General features: G+C 39.0%; 1 protein-coding gene across 2 annotated transcripts in view; it reads left to right on the top strand.

Moving 5' to 3' along the window:
• Positions 1-19,632, top strand: part of Ect2 (epithelial cell transforming 2) — a 60,349-nt gene extending 40,717 nt beyond the window's left edge. For both annotated transcript variants that reach the window (XM_057756877.1, XM_057756878.1), the window contains 4 exons: positions 3,044-3,198; positions 13,376-13,483; positions 15,766-15,909; positions 19,316-19,632. In XM_057756877.1, the coding sequence (XP_057612860.1) occupies positions 3,044-3,198; positions 13,376-13,483; positions 15,766-15,909; positions 19,316-19,405 (497 nt within the window). In that variant the 3' untranslated portion in view covers positions 19,406-19,632. The remainder of the gene's footprint in view (positions 1-3,043; positions 3,199-13,375; positions 13,484-15,765; positions 15,910-19,315) is intronic.
• The last annotated feature ends 201 nt before the right edge of the window (positions 19,633-19,833 follow it).

The following is a 19,833-nucleotide window of genomic DNA, read 5'->3' on the forward strand; positions in this document are numbered from 1 at the left end:
TGAGTACATCCCATGTTCCTCTTTTTGGGTCTGGCTTACCTCACTCAGGATAGTGTTTTCTATTTCGGTCCATTTGCCTGCAAAATTCAAGAAGTCATTGTTTTTTACTGCTGAGTAGTACTCTAATATGTATATTTTCCATACTTTCTTCATCCATTCTTCCGTTGAAGGGCATCTCGGTTGTTTCCAGGTTCTGGCTATTACAAACAATGCTGCTGTGAACATAGTTGAACAGATATTTTTGTTGTATGATAGGGCATCTCTTGGGTATATTCCCAAGAGTGGTATTGCTGGGTCCAGGGGTAGGTTGATTCCGACTTTCCTGAGAAACCGCCACACTGCTTTCCAAAGTGGTTGCACAAGTTTGCATTCCCACCAGCAATGGATGAGTGTACCCTTCTCCACAACCTCTCCAGCAAAGGCTATCATTGGTGTTTTTATTTTAGCCATTCTGACAGGTGTAAGATGGTACCTTAAAGTTGTCTTGATTTGCATTTCCCTGATCGCCAAGGAAGTTGAGCATGACCTTAAATGTCTTTTGGCCATTTGAACTTCTTCTGTTGAGAATTCTCTGTTCAGCTCAGTGCCCCATTTTGTAATTGGGTTGATTAGCCTTTTACGGTCTAGTTTCTTGAGTTCTATATATATTTTGGAGATCAGACCTTTGTCAGTTGCGGGGTTGGTGAAGAGCTTCTCCCAGTCAGTGGGTTGCCTTTTTGTCTTAGTGACAGTGCCCTTTGCTTTACAGAAGCTTCTCAGTCTCAGGAGGTCCCATTTATTCAATGATGCCCTTAGTGTCTGTGCTGCTGGGGTTATACATAGGAAGTGTTCTCCTGTGCCCATGTGATGTAGAGTACTTCCCACTTTCTCTTCTATCAGGTTCAGTGTGTTCGGACTGATATTGAGGTCTTTAATCCATTTGGACTTGAGTTTTGTGCATGGTGATAGATATGGATCTATTTTCATTCTTCTACAGATTGACATCCAGTTTTGCCAGCACAATTTGTTGAAGATGCTCTCTTTTTTCCATTGTATGCTCCATATCTTTTAATGTCTTTTTCTTGCCAATGTTGCATCTAGGAGTATCTTTTGTTTTTTTCCCTCATTAAAAAAATAGCATGTGGATGTTTTGTCTGTATGTCTAAGCACTACATTCATACAGTGCCCACAGAGGCCAAAAGAAGGCACCAGATCCCTAGGACTGGAGTTAAGATGGGTACCGAGAATGAACCCATATCCTCTGGAAGAGCACCCAGTGATCCTAGACACTGAGCCATCTTTCCAGTCCCAGGGATATTTTTAAGATGCTTATTTGGGAAGGGAGTTGTGGTAGTGATGGCACGATGACTTGATGTATAAAGAGCTTGCTGCCAAGACTGGCACGAACTCAGGCCCTGGGACTCACATGGTGAAGAAAAGACCTCTCACAAATCGTCCTCTAAAGCACATATAGTCTAGCAAGTGAGTGTGCACGGAACAGACACACACACCATTTTCTTTTAGAAAAAGTAGAGGTTAAAGAGTAGTTATATGTGAAATAAGTAGCCCACAGTAACTGGTAAGCTTGGCTGGCATTAGGTCAGATAAATGGACTCATACACATGGGAAAGGTGAGTATGGCAGCTCACTTTAATACCAGCACTGGGGAGGCAGAGGCAAGCAGATCTTTGAGTTTGAAGCCAGCCTGGTCTACATAGTAAGTTCCTGGCCAGCTTTGGTATGTGGTGAGACCTTATCTCAAAAATAAAATAATAATTAAAAATTAAGTAGGCGTGTGTACATTTGTGTGTGTGCACCTGTGTATTGCATGTTTGCCACCTTTCTCTTTTGCAACAAAATTCCTGAGATAATCTATTTATAAAGATATTTCAGCCGATAATTTTGGAGATTTCAGTCCATTCTCTTAGTTTCATTGCTGTGGACTTTGGTGATGTGATTTATCCTGTCTGAGAGCACTTGCTGGAGACTCGTAGCGGAGCTGCGAAGCTCAGAACCAGGGTCCCAGCTGGAGACAGGCCTTTGACTCAGCTTTTGGGTGTCATTCCTGATTTATATTGCAGCACTGGCCTAACAAAAGCTTTTTTCCTAACTTATTGGTATTGAGTATTTGAATGATTTTTCTGTAGGTCTGAAAACGCTCAAAATGAACATTTATCCAAAGTAGCGTTATCTGTTTAGTTAGTACTTAGTGTTGCGTGTTTATGGTCATATTTTAGGCAACATCTTTTTTTTTTCTTTTTGTTATTTAAATAACGTTAAGCTATTTCAATGATCCACTGCTCTGAGCGGCAAGGCATGTGTGTTGCTGGTAATGAGACCCAGGGCCTTGCACCTGCTAGTCAAGCACTCTCCCACTGAGCCATATCTCCAGGCCACAGTAACTTACAAAGCTATTTTCTCTTAGCTACTCAACTCTGTGTTTATTAGAGCCCATGATGAGACAATTATTTGAGTTTGGGGGAGTTGTAGTTGTGAAAGTGTTCGTGTTCAGATATAGATCAGGGAGATGTCTTTACGATGCATGTGGACTAGGGAGGTAGAGAGGTGATTCAGCAGGTGTAGGCACTTGCCATCAAGCTTGATAGCCTGAGTTTGAACTCAGAGACCCATGTGATGGAGAGAACTGTCTTCTCACAAGTCCTGTTTCCACATATTCTTTAATAGGAATTTAATGTTTGTTTTCAGGTTTTTCAAATTTTTTTCGGCATTGTGTTTTTAAAATAGATTATTTTAGTATCTCAATTACAAAACAGTTACTCTTTAATATTTGTACACTTTGTATGTGATTTTTGTAAGTTTTTAGTGTTTGTGTTGCCATTTTAATTTTGAAATTTAAATGTTGGAATTTTAAGATTATATCTATTAAATTATCATTGAAGAATTTAAATGTCACAAAGAGTACTTTTTATTTGTTTTCGGGTTATTGTTGGTTCCTTTTTAAAAGCGGGGTGGGGGAAAGAACGCTGATTTTAATGGTCTGTGGAGATGTGGAAATGAAAATTTCTAGACATCCAGGAGTAACACTGTTCTTCTGGCATCCTAGACTGTCATAATGCTTTTGCCTTGCTGGTGAGGCCACCAACAGAGCAGGCCAACGTACTGCTCAGCTTCCAGATGACATCAGAGGAGCTTCCAAAAGCGGACTGGCTGAAGATGCTATGCCGACACGTTGCCAACACCATTTGTAAAGCAGATGCTGTAAGTTCTCCAACCTGTGTCATGTGCACAGTGCAGTCAGGCTGACCACATCTCCATGACAAGCCAGTCAGGGATACAAGAGAGCCTTTAGTTTTATTCAAATGACGTTGTTTGGGAGAGTTTTTAAAAATTTTAAGTACATGAAATAATCTTTGAGTCCCTGGCTCACATATGTCCCTTTAACCTTCCAGCTCTTGTGGCTGCAGTTCAGTGAGAGGCTTTGGGAACTTATATTGCCCTGTGTGATTTTTTTTTTTTTTTTTGTAGATGCTTTTTCTTTTAATAGAACATTTTAAAATATTGACATTAAGGTAATTTTGTGTATATAAAATCTTATGTAGCTGTTTTGCAAGTCATTTTCTAACTTTATGTTTTAATTTTTTTTTTTTTTAAATTACCATTTTGTGTTTATGGGTGTTTTGCCTGCATGTATGCTTGTGTCCTGGTGTTCATGGGGGCCAGAAGAGACCAGTGGATCCCCTGGAGTTGCAGATGGTTGTGAGCCATGTTAGGAATCAAACTGAGGTCCTTTGGAAGAGCAGCTGGTGCTTGTAACCACTAAGCCGTCTCTCCAGCCCCGTCAAATCACTGAACGTCTTTGCTTAGTGCTGGCCCAAAGTCTCTGCAAGCTCTCTTTGCTCCTTTTTTCTTCTGGTTTCCTTTGACTGTGCTGCCTTTGAGCTCAGTGTTTCATTGTTATCGTTTGACCTAGCCTGACACTGATGCTTTCTATTGTCTTTTTAACATAGTGCATGGTTTCTGCTCAGTGACTTTTAAAAGTGTTTCCATCACTGTTAAGTGTCACTGCTGAGTGGTGGATCTTTTCTTTGTATTTTTGAAACTTGAGTTTCCTTAAAACAATTGTTTTAAAAATTTTTTAAAGTTGCAGGGTATACTGCATCATGGTGGGGAGTCACGGCAGTGGGAGCTTCAAGTGGCTGGTTCCGTTGCTTCCAGTTCTTGGTTTCCTGCTTTTATACGGGTCTGGATATCAGAGTAGTGCAGCACAGTTACCCACAGCAGCCAGGTGTCCTGATCCACAGACCCTCTCGAGTCCGCCTCCCAGATGATTCCAGATCCCAGTCAATCGTCCTGCTGGTAGAGGCGGTCTTCCTGCTGCTGGTTGGCATGGTTCTAGCAGTCTTCTGCTGCTGGTCAGCATGGTTCTAGCAGTCTTCTGCTGCTGGTCGGCATGGTTCTAGCAGTCTTCTGCTGCTGGTCAGCATGGTTCTAGCAGTCTTCTGCTGCTGGTCAGCATGGTTCTAGCAGTCAGAATGGTTCTAGCAGTCTTCTGCTGCTGGTCGGCATGGTTCTAGCAGTTTAGTCCCTGGTTTTGTGACTTTGCTCAGCATTGGTTTCATCATGATGTTCCTGTTGGTGACTTTGAAGTCCAAGGCTTGGACTTAATTCTTGCCCTGGTCAGAGGCATGGTTCCACTTTGCTTCAAGTTGAAGAAAGAGTAGCTTGAATTTCTGCCGTCTTTGGTGCACCTTGCCTGTGTTAAAGCAGACAGTGTTCCCTTTCATCTGGCTATCCTCAACACCGAGGAAGATCTTGTTTCCTGTCACTGTGCCTCTTGCTCAGCCATCTCAGCTACTGTGTTTTCACTTCCTGTCTCAAAGTTTCCATTGGTGTTGTTAGGAATGCTTAGTACAGGCAGAATATTGGAACCAGAAGTATCTCACACTTTTGGCTAGATTTTCATATTGTAGAACATTTGCAGATTTTGGTCAGATGTATCTCTAATCTGAAAATCTGAGATCTGTTGCTCCTGAGCTCAGCACTAAGTGCACATTGTTTTATGCAATGTTTTGGATTTCAGATTGTTGGAATAGGGATGCCTGGTGGTAGTTAAAAGAGCGTTTTGTTGCCATCTTATTGAAAGCAGTGGAAGGTTGTAGCGTGTTGTTTTTCTATCAAGGCAAGTTACCAATCCAGTTTTCTCATAGCAACTCTTAAAATAGTTACCATCATTAAGACAAAATAACTTTATAGCAAACAAACTACAGCGAAGAGCTGGGTGTGATGACTGGAAGTAAATGAATTGCCAGAAATCTGAGAGTCTTTAGTAGATGCTGGATGCATTTACGATTCCTTTGGAAGATCTTCATACAGGATCTGCAGAAATGATACAGGATAGGATCTTGTTGCTGTGATAGATAGATCCTGCTTAGTATCAATAATAAGAGTTGATTTGAACCTTGCTGTGGAATAACATTTACCATAGTTACACATGCCTTACAATGATGTTGAAGTTTGCATATGGCTTGTTGGGAAACAGGATGATTACGCAGTCCTTTCAAGGTTTGTAGCTATAATACTAAAATGCAAAGCTAATGAGAATTTTAAAAAATATTTTTATTGACTTACTGGATGGAAGAGGAATAATCAAGCAGCAGATGCAGGAAATTTCAGAAATTGCAATTATCCACAAGATGGCAGCAAACATTTACCTATGTTCTGATTTCTACTTAAACACAGAGTTATTCCAGTCTGCTGAAATTTTTTTCCTTAGAATTGTGCTTATACATTCAAAGATTCAGTGACATCAGCTCTAAGCTCTTTCCTGCATTTAAGATTTCACACATAGTGAAAAATTTAAAGCCCCCAGTTCATGTCTTATTTGAGAATATTTTGCTATGTTGAAGAAAGTATGTTTCTAAATATGTATGTACAAAAGGTATAAATATATATGTAACTGATATTTCTTAAAAAGACAATCTAATTATTTGAATCAGTAGGTTTTTCTATTCCTGGTACCCTAAATAACTGAAGTTTGCTCTTTTTGTTGTTGCTCAAATGTGTCCTTTTTTGGGTGAGCAATCCAGGGAGTTCTCAGACTCTGCAGTCCTCCTGCCTTAGCCTTCCACGTCCTAGGATGGCCACACCCAGCTAGATGCTGCTTAAATGAGTAAAATAAGTATGGTTATTTTATTGTATGTGCTGTTAATTTATTGTAACCATTTGTAAATGGATGAAAGAGAACTTTTAAAAAATGTGAAACTAAAGCCAAGAACAATGATTGATGATTGTATAGCTGACTATAGGGTTCAGGCATCTTTATTTTTATCAAACTTTCTTGTTGCCTGGCATTGGTGGCTCACACCTTTAATCCCAGCACTTGGGAGGCAGAGACAGGCAGATCTCTGTGAATTTGAGGCCAACCTGGTCTACATAGTGAATTCCAGGACAGCCAGGGCTGCACAGAGAAACGCTGTCTCGAAAAACCGGAAAAGAAAAACAAATCCCCCAAAACTTTGTAATCTTTTCTCCCTGTTGATATGATGCTCCATATTCTGTTGCTTCAAAATGTGAAGTTCAGTCTGCTTAACGTTTTAACTCAAAATATTTACAACAGAATTTGCAGTCTCTTGCCAGCATGTGCGTTTTTGTTTGCCTTTTGTTTTGTTTTGTTTTTTGAGACAGGGTTTCCTGTGTAGCAGTCCTGAATGTACTAGAACTTACTTTGTAGACCAGGCTGGCCTTGAACTCACTTGAGATCTACCTGCACCTGTCTCCCTAGTGCTGGATTTAAAGGTGCCACCAACCACCCAGTGCTAGCATGTACCTTTAGTTGCATGGTCTATGTTATCAGTTAGATAGTAGTTTTTGTTATATATGTGTACATGTATATATATTTCTGACCTCTAATGCCAACAGCGCAGTTTTACTAGTAATGAACTTAAGCATTATCATCTTTTGACAGTATTATTAGTCTAGATGTAACTTGAGAATTAAATGCCCTATTCTACAGTTTTGTATTTTTGCCACTAGCTTAACATTTCCAATAAAAATAAAAAAACATTGGCTGGAGAGATTGCTCAGTGGTTACAAAGCACTTACTGATCTTGCTTAGGACTCAGGTTCTTTTCCCAAAACGTATGTGGTGCTTTAAAACCCTCTGTATCTCCAGTTCCAGGGGATCTGATACCCACATCTGGTCTCTGTGGACACCAGGCATGCATTCAGTTCACATACATACATACATACAGGTAAAATACCCATAAACATAAATAATTTTTTTAAAACAATGTTTTATGTTTTGATTTTAGTTATTGCCACTCATTGCTTATGAATAGCGTTATTTTGTCTTTCCTGAACTTGTAAGCAGACTTATAACTACTTGGGAAAGAGACACAGATCATGTAGGAAGAGATTTGTGCTTGTGAGGCAGTATTGTTTATATCTAAGTTAATATGTGATTTGTTTTTATACATATTCTGCAAGTTATTGGGATAGATATTTAGTATTCAGAATTTCAAGTATTTCAGGGTTCAGACTTTTCTTTTTACACTTTTGAGATAGCTGTAAATGCATACTGTTGTGAATTGGATATTACTCAAGTTTAAACCTGTAATTCATTTGTTTCTTATACTCACAATCTAAAGGTAATTTTTTCTGCCTGTGGGAGCCTGAAGTATAACTAGTCAGGGAGGTTGATGCAGGGCTACCCTTATGTGGATTCATCCCCAAATAAATAAGCCTTGTTATGCTCCATTCCGGGCTGTTATGGAACTCTGTATGACTACAGGAATGATCTGAAGGGGCCGATGACTCAGGTGTCAATGACATGCTTTAATTGGCTTAAGGTACCAGAAATGTGAGATAATTTGTGTGTGTGTGCGCGCGCGCGTGCGTGTGTGTACTAGCATTCATAAGCGAACTTGTAAACTGCAGCCCCTTTCATTTACAGTTGATAGTGTACACCACCTCAGTAGTTTTGATCTTAGATTCAGCACTTCTGTCTCCATAATTGAAAAACTGCCACCCATGATTTCTTTTACGTTTGACATACTTTGACTAAGCTCTCAATGTTTTCAGAATTATGTTAAAAAATACAAGGTTGAACTATGTTTTAAATTTTGTTTACATTTAATTTGAGAAAAAGATTTAAAAATAAAGGGGTGTTTTGAAAGTGTTGTGATTCTTAGAAGTAACAAGCCTGGGATTCCTCATGTATCTCCCCCACTTTGTTCATTTGCCTGTGTCCTCTCGCCCTGCTTCTTTCATGCTTAGAGACTGGGGCCAGTGCTTCCTCTTCGTATCCTAGCAAACGGCTCAGCTGTTATTTTGCCTTCTATTGGCATACCTGGTTATTTCCCATTAGTTTATCTTCTCTTCAGATCAGAAGGAATTTATTTGTTTCCAGGAAACAGCTATGAAACTACTTTTCCCTGTCTAGTTTTCAGGTAGTTACTCTATGCTCAGTAATAGTTACAGCAATAGAAAAATGGAGCAGAAACTTACTTTCTAAGAGTGTTATATTATGTGTGCATATGTTTTGCCTGCATGCATATATATTGTGTGCAGTGTCTGTGGAGGCCAGAAGAGGTCATCAGTTCCTCCACAAGTAAGTTGCCATGTGGATGCTGTGAGCCATGATTGTGTCCTCTGCTAGAGCAGCAAATACTCTTTACTGCTGAGCTATCTCTCCCGAGTCTTTTCTTCCCCTCAAGACAGGGTTTCTCTGTGTAACAGTCCTGGCTGTCCTGGAACTAGCTCTTGTAGACCAGGCTGGCCTTGAACTCACAGAGATCCCCCTCCCTGCCTCTGTCTCCCAAGTGCTGGGATTAAAGGTGTGCCAACCACTGCCTGACAAACCTAGTCTTAAATTCTAGAAGCCTTAATTGTAAAGAACATTTTATAAAAACTGAGCAAAGGTGGAGGTTAGCTTTATAATCTAAATTGATACTTTTTTCATTCTTGAATATTTTATTCAGGGAATAAATTTTATTTAATAATATGTATTTATTTATGCTATAGTTTTTACTCTTAAGTTGAAAAGTAGTATTTGCACATGAGAGTAAAACCAAATCAACTAAAAATAAGTATGCTATACCAGTACTCATCTTACCTCCCTGTCCCATCAGTCTTCTCCTCGTGGCCATCGTTTTGTAGTTTACTTATGCTCTCAGAAACACAACAACAACAACAAAGCTTTTTGAAATGTCCATTTATCAGAGTCATGTGGGCAGTTTTGTCTATAATTTTACAAATTGGTACTTAGGTTGTTTCCTAATATCCCTCTCTCTGTCTGTCTCTTTCCCTCCTGCCTTCCCTCCCTTCCTCCCGCCTTTCTTCCCATTTCTTTTTCTCTCTCTTTTTTTTATAAATAGGTGAGTCTTTGATATGTACATTGAGTCTTTAGTCAGCTGTTTGCATAGTCCTGTTTCAAATAATTGTCCAGTTCTCTCCCTTGCAGTTTTCAGCTTTCTGCTTTTAGAGCAGTGTCACAGGTTGAACAAGTCAAACATTGACAGATTACTTATAGTTAAAAAGTAAAACATACTTAACAGAAAATATATTTAAATGTTTGAACTTGCCAGACGGTGGTGGCGCACGCCTTTAATCCCAGCACTTGGGAGGCAGAGGCAGGCGGATCTGTGAGTTCGGGACCAGCCTGGTCTACAAGAACTAGTTCCAGGACAGGCTCCAAAGCCACAGAGAAACCCTGTTTCGAAAAACCAAAAAAAAAAAAAAAAAGTTTGAACTTCCCAGAGCATAGTAGGGTTTTTTTAGTATGTGTTTGTTGATGGCTGTAGGAGTCATCCCTAGCATCTTTAGCCAACAGCGGACCGCACACTGATGGTCCATTCTGTGAGTCTGTTGTGGAGTAGCGCTATAGTTTATGTGGTCTGTGGGTGTGGAGTATGTTGTTTGCACAGCTGTAGAACTGCATTCCCATTGGGAAGCAGCACATTACTAAACTGCGTTCAACTTGCGGTGCTGTGGGTAAAGCAAGGCAGGAATCAGAACCTACACTGTTGACTGTGGAAAGCTGACAGGTCAGTGAGGTGGTATGTGACTATGAGGGGATTGATGAGAGCCTCTGCCTAGTAAAGGAGTGAAATCGCACACATATGTTGCAAATAATGCTTCATACATGTGTCAGGTTTTTAAATGCTGACAGTTGTCAGAAAGTATAGAAAATGAACTGTCCTAATAAAACTTGCTAGGAAACACGTAGGAATAGTCTTCTAAGAAACATGGGAATCCTTTAAGAAGTTTGTGTTTGATTAGGATTATAATTCAGTGGTAAAGTGTTTGCATCGCATTTCCAAGGCCTGCTTTTAATATCCAGCACAAAAAGTAATGAAACAGAAATCTGCAATCCATGAGTGATAACGTTAATATGCAGGTGTTGATTCATCTTTAATTAGTTTATAGATTTCTGCTGTCTCTGAAGTCCTATGGAGAAGTTTTGGAATTTGACGGACTGATCCCTAGGATAATTTTTAAAGAAGAAACAGTGACACCTAGAAAGTTTAGAAGCAATGCTACCATGTGAGACACTAAACTATGCTTAAGCTTTAAAATGACATTCGTTCATTTGGAGAGTGGGCTGTGTATGCCACTGTGCTCTTGTGAAGGAAGCCCAGAGGGCAGCTTGGCTCTCTCTTTCCACCACTGCTCCTGAGGACTGAAGAAAGACATTAGGCTTCCAAACAAGGCCTTTACACACTGGCTCCAAATTGTACTTCTAAAACATCAGCTATAGTGATTAGATTACTATTGCACTGTTGTAAAAGTTTGTATATGAGCCTATAGGAAGAGTAGATGAGAAACTATTTCCACAGATGTCTGTCTGTATGTTTGGACTCTATGTGTGTGCAGTACAGAAGGAGACCAGCGATGGCATTGACTCCCCAGGAACTGTAGTATACATGGCTGTGAGATGACAGCTGGTCCTTTGGAATTGTACTTGGGTCCTCTGAAAAAGTAGCCAGTATTAATTGCTGGGCCATTTCTTTAGTTTCAGAGTAGATGTTTTTGAAATAAGACTATCATACCTGTGTAGAACCTCAATTATAGTTATTACCCCATGGTACTATGAAAATTAGTTAAGTATTAAGAAATTAGATGTATATTCCTAGTCCTTTCCACCTAATTACAAGTATGAGTTAAGTGTAAAAGGTGAGAAACCATTTCAGAAACAAATAGGTGCTTAATTGGGAAATACTTGGTAAGCAGAAGTTTGACCAATGAGGTGTATGTATGTTAATAAGGAATGTAAAATAGAAATTGGAAATAATGACAAAACCAGGATAAGTAATAAAATAAACTTGTGTCATTTATATTGCATATTTCTTACAGATCTAAACATCTACAGGCACTGTTATCTATTGGGGATTGGATTCGTCTTGTCAGTTAGCAGTTGTGTCAAATGGAAAAAGTGGTTTTGGAGCAGGGAGAATGACTTTCTTTCTTTCTTTCTTTCTTTCTTTCTTTCTTTCTTTCTTTCTTTCTTTCTTTCTTTCTTTCTTTGTTATATGTATGTATGTATGTGGGCATATGTGCATGTGAGAGCACCCATTCATGGGTGACAGAGAGTGTGCTCGATCTGTTGGAGTTGCAGGCAGATTTAGTACTCCTGACGTGGGTGCTAAAGACTGCACTCTGGTCTTCTGTGTATGGTTTAAGAGCTGAGCTACATCTCTAGCCCCAAATGTGATTACTTTAATGAAGAAACTAAAATAGCTTCAGCAAAAAAAGGCCATTTGGCTGCTAATGGTGGAGAGTAAAATAGGCATTTATATTTTGGGGTTCGTTTCATTTTAAATAGCCATTTGTAACTGCAGGGTGTGCTTTTCAGTTTGTAGCTTGGTTTTTCAGTCAGTTTTCCTGAGCACTACCTGGCTTTCTCCTTGTAAGTACTTTGGGCTAGACATGTTGGGTGTTTTCTCCACTCTGTATATGAGAAACTTTCAGAAAAAATAGCTTTCACAAAATGGTATACAATTCTTAGTACTTGCAGACTGGTGGTGCTAATAGGTGGCTTCATTTACAGTGCTTGTGGAATGAGGTCACTTGCCTTTTTTTTTTTTTTTTTTTTTGGTCTAGATTTATGAATTTAAAGTGAAAATCATAGGAGTATAAACTTGCCTTTGAAAGTCCAAACAAAATCTGGATAGGAATACTTGCAATTACTTGGAGAAGGGCTGTCTGTACTCTAGAGGTGGCAGAACCTGGGAGAATGGAGCCACCTACAATAGCAACTTTGTCCAGAGCCTTGGACAGTTCATACTTTGAAAAGAATTCCCTGAGGAAACTGTACTATAATGTGGCAAAAACATATTTTTTCCATAGAGACATATACACAAAAAAAAAATAGTTGTAACAAGTAGTCTGTAGTAAACCCTCTCTTGTCTACCACACCTGGGAGGAACATGAAAACACACCCCAAAACAATTCTGTCTTTGAAGAAACTGAGGTCACAAGACTCTTGTCTTGTTTTCTTGGCGTGTTCTCACAACCGCTCAGAATTCCCCTCGCAGGACTCCTTTCTTGGACCATGTTCTGACAAAGGGTTTTCTTGTTTATTTATATATATATATATATATATATATATATATATATATATATATATATATTTTATTTAACTTTATTTTAAGTGCATTGGTGTGAAGGTGTCAGATCTTGTGGAACTGCATTTTCAGACACTTGTGAGCTGCCCTGTGGGTGCTGGGAATTGAACCCAGGTCTTCTGGAAGAGCATCAGTGCTCTTAACCGCTGAGCCATCTCTCCAGCCCTAGGTTTTCTTGTTTTAAAGTTAATTTTGGTCCACGGTTTTTAGATTATGCTAGGAAGGCTTTTGTTTCTTGGGGGATGTACTCTATAGTCTGGGAACACTCCTCTTAGAAAAGAGCACTTGGCTCATATTTACACAGAATATTTGCACAATTTCAAGAGTGTTCAACACAGTGATTCCTAGCTGCTGTTGCTGTAGGACCTTAGGTTTCTTCCAGAAACAAACTGAGGAAGAAAGTCAGGGGTGAGAGTCTCTTAAGGAAAGTTTATGTATTATTGGTTTTGTGGCAGACTATATTAAGCATTAACTCTCCTAAATTCATAACATTAGTTTTAGCTTGTTTAGTAAGCTTTTATATGATGTATATTCTATTGATTCGCGTTATGTGGTCCACAGTAAACTAGTCATTTACTCAATTATTTTTCATTATCCTCAAGTTAGCGTATTTCAGGATAGATATCATGTTAAGTACAATACAGTTTTGGGGATAGTGGGATCGGGTGGCAACACGGATCACATCCAGGACCTGCTACCGCTGAGTCTGAAGTATCATTATTTATATATGTTACCATATATATGTCGATGCTTAATGGTTTGATTTTGGAAACAGTTGTTTTCTGTACTTAAATTATTTTTCTTTTCAACAGGAGAATCTTATGTATGTGGCTGATCCAGAATCTTTTGAAGTAAATACAAAAGATATGGATAGTACATTGAGTCGGGCATCTAGAGCAATAAAAAAGACTTCAAAAAAGGTGGGTTTGGTGAAATTCTAGACTTACCTCTAAAATGTGATTTAACATTAAGTTAAGCTAATATTGACTTCAACACCAATAGAAGAATATTCTAGAGCTGTTGTAAACTCTCAGGCTCTGTCTCTATGACCCAAGGGGGCTGGGCATTGAGACATTATAATAGTTCAGGGGGATGGCAGGGGTTTGTGGTCAGTCAGTGTGCCCTACTTGGTAGTTCTGTGCCAGGACTTAAAAGAAAGTAAAAGTTAGAAAGTACCTGATTACATATCAGGGGTTGCCTTGTAGCAGGCTTGCTTTCAGGCTACCAACCAGCTCCCAAATAAAGACACAGACTTATTAGCAGTTATCAAATAAAGACACAGACTTATTAGCAGTTATGGATGCTCAGCCTTAGCTTATATTTGTTCCACTATGCTCTATCTTATGCTTGTCCCTCTAGCTCTTACAACTTATTTACCTGTTTCTCTTCATCTACATTTTACCTTAGGTCTTTTTATTTATTTATTTTTTTTAATTCTGTATGACCTATTCTGTGTCTGTTTGACCTGCAGCTGGGCATCTCCCTCATTCTCTCCTCTTTTCTCTCTAGATTCCGCTTCCTATGTTTTCTCTCTAGATTCCGCCTCCTATGTATTCTCTCTAGATTCCACCTCCTATGTATTCTCTCTGCCTGCCAGCACTGCCTGTTCCTTGACTTTCTAGCTATTGGCCTTTTGGCTTTTTATTAGACCAGTCGGCTGCCTTAGGCAGATTTGTAAAGTAGCAACACATCTTTACATAAATAAGCAGATTTAAAACAAATGTAACACAGATTTGCACACTTAAAGTTATTATTCCTCAGCATTGCCCTGTGATCTGCTGTGTGCACGTGCAGACACACGTATGTACACTCAATAGTCTACAACAGAACTGCTCTACAGTCCTGGGAGATGATTCACAGATTTGCTTTTATAAAGTTCAGTGGCATCTCAGTCACAGTACTTAGAACTTGCGGTGACATTCTTGATGTAGTGGCTATTGCATGAATCAGACTAGAGTTGATAAGTAGTGTTGATGTTTTAGATAGAAATATGTGTTCATTCATCTTAACTAATGCCAAGAATAGTTTTTAGCCAGAGCATATGACTGAGTCGGTAAACAAGATCTATTTGTGTTTTCAGCTTACATTGGGATGGGGCTTTTACCTGGGTGTGCTTGTGCATACCTTTAAGTGAGACGCGTGGGAGGAAGAGGCAGATGGGTTTCTGAGTTCCAGGACTGCCTGGGTTTTGAATATAGCCCCCCTCCCTCCCCCCAAGTAGAAGTAGGGTTTCAGAGAGCCAAGGAACTTTTGAAATCTGTCTTAAGGTTTCTATTGCTGTGAAGAGACACCATGACCACAACTTTTTTATAAAGGGAAGCATCTAATTGGGGCTTGCTTACAGTTTCAGAAGTTTAGTCCATTATCATCATGGTGGGAAGCAAGGCAGCATTCAGGAAGACATGGTGCTGAAGACAGAGTTGAGAATTCTACATCTTGATCCACAGGCAACAGGAAGTGAACTGTGCCCATACTGGGTGTAGCTCGAGCACCTGCAACCTCCAAGCCCACCCCTTCAGTGAAACTCTTCCTCCTAATAGTGCCACTCTAAGCCAGGCATTCAAACAACTAGGTCTATGGGGGTCATTCCTATTCAAACCACCACATGGCCTTATATAGTTTGCTGCTTTATTTACAAGATTTGTTTCCCTTTAAAAGGGAAACTGCACTACTTTTATATATGCTCTTCCTTAACACATGTAACGTAGTAGGTAAACTAGGTAGATGATGATTCAGAGGAGCTCCTTCTCTGTCAGTAAACAGATTGGGTTCCAGTGGTTTTGTAATGCACAGCTACACTATGACAAGGTACAGGTGGGTCTTAGCTGAGGGTGTAACTTAGTGATGAGTGGTTTTTTGTTTTGTTTTATCACACAGAAATCCTGAGTCCAATTCCAGCACTACAAAAACAAACAATCCAACAAAACCCTAAATTTCCTGTGTCTCGGGCTAGCTATTTCCTTCTGCTTCTCTCTCTCTTCCGGTGGATTTCAGTGTTCCCAAGTGCAAGAGGGAATAGGCTAGAGCATATTTCGTTTTCCCACTGCTTATGCCAAAGAGAATTCTAACACATCCTATTTGTGGAAATGATATATTTGTTGTTTTTTTTTTTTGTTTGTGTGCGTGTGTATGTGTAGAGAAATATTTGTGAAACAACTTAAGTTTGTCTAGTAAATTAATATTAACTCTTTTTAAACTTCAGGTTACAAGAGCGTTCTCTTTTTCCAAAACTCCCAAGAGAGCTCTGCGGATGGCTCTCTCATCGTCCCATAGCTCAGAGGGAAGGAGTCCTCCCAGTAGTGGCAAACTTGCCGTGAACCGTCTATCCAGCACATCATCCTTAGCGGTAGGTGTTAGTTCAGTAAGCTAAAGGACTCACTCAGATGTGGAGAGGTAATTGACTTTGTTTATACTTAGAAAAGCAACTGAAAAGGTCCATTCGTTTTTTTCCTCCAGCAGAGTCCGTGTAGCCTTGGCTCTCATAGAACTACTGTGTAGGCCAGGCTAACCTCAAACCCAGAAACCACTTGCCTCTGCCTCTCACATACTGGGCCGGTGCCTTTACACCCAGCTAAGATCCTGCTTTTAGTGAGTTAGATGCATACCTACTATGTAGTTTATTGGATGTGAAATTTTACTGGGACTGAGTGAGACATTCTAATTTTCATAAGTAAAGAAGGATGCTTTGGTCTGGCTTATCACTTTATTAATATAAACATTATGTTTCTGTTTGATAAGTGCCAGTAACATTGGACTAAGGTTTGTTTCTTTTCACTTGGCTTGATGAGTTGGATGTACCCTTTACAACTAAGTGTTCTGTGGAGTCTAACATCACGTGCAAATACTAAGTGTGCCTAAGCAGTCTGCCTTGAGGGTGTTAGAATGGTTAGTGAAGACGTTTCTAACGGCGTCGCTTCACCCAAGTCCGGGAGTGTTCTCATTAGGTTATCATTAACTCAGCTGCTAAGGGTAAGGCAATCAAGTGGCGGTCAGGTCTTAGCTATACATCACTTAGCAAGCTTCTGAGTTTTTATAAACAAGAGATCAATAATACATCAGAGAACTGAATTTTATATAAAATCGCATATGTATGTCAGTGTGGGTGACAGTTAAGTGCATGAACTCTAAAAACCCAAGTTTTCAAAACCTTGTTTTGCTGTTTGCCTACTGTAAAGATCTGTTTCACTTTCACTGTAAAACAAATCTAAAGTAATGCTGAGGGTGAAATTAATGCGTGTCAAAGGCTTGGTATCTGGCATACTGGATGCTTTAGTATTAATGAGTAGTTAGTTTTGTGTCATAAAACTAATGCAGTAAGGAACATAATGGTAAAGTTATTTTTTTAAAAGGTAGTTAATGTCTTTAATGCTTCACAGAGTTATAGCAAAAAAATGAGTATATTTACAAGTACATGCAAAGTCGGGCTGGAGATGTAGTTCATTTGATAAAGTGTTTGTCTCCTGTGCTCAATCCCCAGCACTGTGCTAGCCAGACATATATCTATATAATCCCAACATGCAGTGGAATAGAGATAGGACCAGAAATTCAAGGTCAACCTTGGCTATTGAGCTCTGTAATAAGTTTGAAACCAGCTTGCCCTATGTGAGGCAAATTTCTTTTAAAAAGAAAATGAAAATAATATAGATGTGCAAAATTATAAGCACAATGCAGATAAGTATTTGTTAGATTATAAATTTTTTTTCTTCTTCTTTTTGAGACAGGGTTTCTCTGAAGCTTTGGAGCCTGTCCTGGAACTAGCTCTTGTAGACCAGGCTGGCCTCGAACTCACAGAGATCCGCCTGCCTCTGCCTCCGGAGTGCTGGGATTAAAGGCGTGCGCCACCACCGCCCAGCAGATTTTATATTTTTTTTAAGTCCAAAGCTTTTTTTTTTCCCATTATAGCCATTGTAAATATTGTTGCCTTTAAATATTGGTAAATGGGTCGTATTGTTTTTAGAAGAATTGTAGAAAGTTTGTTATTTGTATTAATATTTATACAGACGATATCTTTAAGAATTCTGTGCTCTCAGTTGTTTGTTTCTGTTGTAACAGATTGCCAGTTCTGTTCCCACAAGCACTGCAATTGGATTAAGCATGGTCATGTCTGGCACTCAGACCCCACTGATGGGCACATGCAGTCTTCCTGGTCCCCATCTGCAGCATTCTGCCTCCTGTTCTAGTTTTTTCAAAATTACTGAAGGAAGTAACTGATTTTTTTAAAAAAAACTTTTTCAAAGTTTAAAAAAGAAACCCCGTTCTTCCGAAGTCACCTTTGACATTTGTGAAGAATTAGGAGCTATGCACCAATGGAATTAAGCCTTGTGAAGTTTAATGTGAACTTATTGGCTATTTGAAATTTATATTTGTGGAAAAAAAAGAAAATATTCTCCATTGAATCACTTTATGTGGGTTGGGACTTTTGAATTCTCAGCTTTATTATCACCTTGAATTTATAGTAAATTAGATTAACTAGTTTTTGCATATTGCCAAATAAAAGATGTTTTTACAAAAGAATTTATTAAGTTCATAATAAGCAGGTTCCATTAAAAATTTTCTTTCTCAGGAAAATAATCATCTAAAGGAGAGTGTTATAATATGTATATTCTTAAAAATGGCTTTTATATAGTAAATCATAAAAGTTCTAGCAGAGGAGGTCCCAGAGTTTAACTGTTGGGCACCAGATTTCATCACTTGAGTGATAGTTCTTATTAATGTTGCTCTCTGAACTATTGATTTTACTCCTTTTTGCATGAAAATGTGGAACCAGTTATCTTATAGACCCTGGGTTTAGATATAGGTAGTTATCCACATGCAGTTTTTAAAAAGTAGACTTTTAGTTTATTTTGATTATACCTACTTGGGTTTTATAACCTCCTGCATGTTTTTTGGTTATAGTTTAAGATTCTGATGATGAATAACTTTGACCTTTGAAAGAACAGGTTTCTATTCCTCAGCAATTTGATAAGTGCTGTTGTCCTGTTCAGTTTCATGTGGAGTAAAATGCACATCAGACACACACACAGACACACAGGAGTTGTGCATACGGCACAGAAATCTTGGAGGATAGATGACTTTTCCATGATGGGATTTTTTTTTTTTAACTCTTCCTAATTTTGCTTTAAGAATTAAGAGGGGCCTGGAGAGAGTGCTCAGGAATTAATAAGAACATTTCCTGTTCTTTCAGAGGACCCAAGTTTGGTTCCCAGAACCCACGTTAGGTAGTTCACAACACACACCTACACACTTTTAAAATAAGAATTAAGAGAGAACCAGTTAGATGGCCCAGCAGCAAAGTGTTTCCTGCCAAGACTGAAGACCCACGTCCAGTCCCTGGAAGGAGTGACCCGGGGATTCCTGAACCTTGTCCTCTGTTCAGCACACAGGCGCCTCACCTGTCTGTCTTGTAACTGACTTACAAAGTATCACGTACAACCTGTAGCTCTGACCATGAGTGCCTCCCAGAGGAAAGATACCAGTGCTCTTAATTACCAAGTAGCGTCTTCTAGTTGACTTAACATTGGGTGAATTAGTCATCTAGCTTTTGTTTCAGAATGCTAAACTAGTTTTAATTGTGTGTTATTCCTGCTCCATTCCTCTGATCTTGTGCTTTGGTTTTAAAGAGTTTGGAACGTGAGTGTCTGGGTTGTCATGGTATTTGTAGAGGGAGGGTCAGAATGGTAGGCATGGTATTGAGCTCTGCCACACGTTTTGAGAAGAAAAAAGTTGAAGTTTATTTGTCATGTCTTTCACAGGGTATTCCGTCTCCCTCCCTTGTCAGCCTCCCTTCTTTCTTTGAACGGAGAAGTCATACATTGAGTAGATCTACAACTCACTTGATATGAAATTTAATCCACGGGATCTCATACTTCAATAAGATGCTGACGTAAATGGTACTTCTTATTAGCACTTGGTGAAAGTCTAAGCAACACTAACCAATGCCATTTTATGTTCTTGAAAAACTACTTTTCTTAAATTTTTCAAGATAACCCATGTAAAAAAAAATTGATTTCGATGTAATTTATCTCTTTGACTCTCATATCCAAAGACCCGTAACTTAAGTTATTCATGATAATCGTCATGATAATCGGTAGCTCTGTAACCTAATAGAGTAAACTTTCTTGGTGGATGTAAAATACTTATTGTCTATTTGTATAGTTTCTTGAATGAATTTTTGGAAGTACATATTTGTGTATCGCGATTTATGCAGAGAATAAATGGCAATGCAATACTGAATAAAAACCTCTGGGTTAATTCTGGGGGCTTATTCACA

The sequence above is a fragment of the Chionomys nivalis genome, chromosome 24 (genome assembly GCF_950005125.1).
Source record: "Chionomys nivalis chromosome 24, mChiNiv1.1, whole genome shotgun sequence".
NCBI classification, from domain to species: domain Eukaryota; kingdom Metazoa; phylum Chordata; class Mammalia; order Rodentia; family Cricetidae; genus Chionomys; species Chionomys nivalis.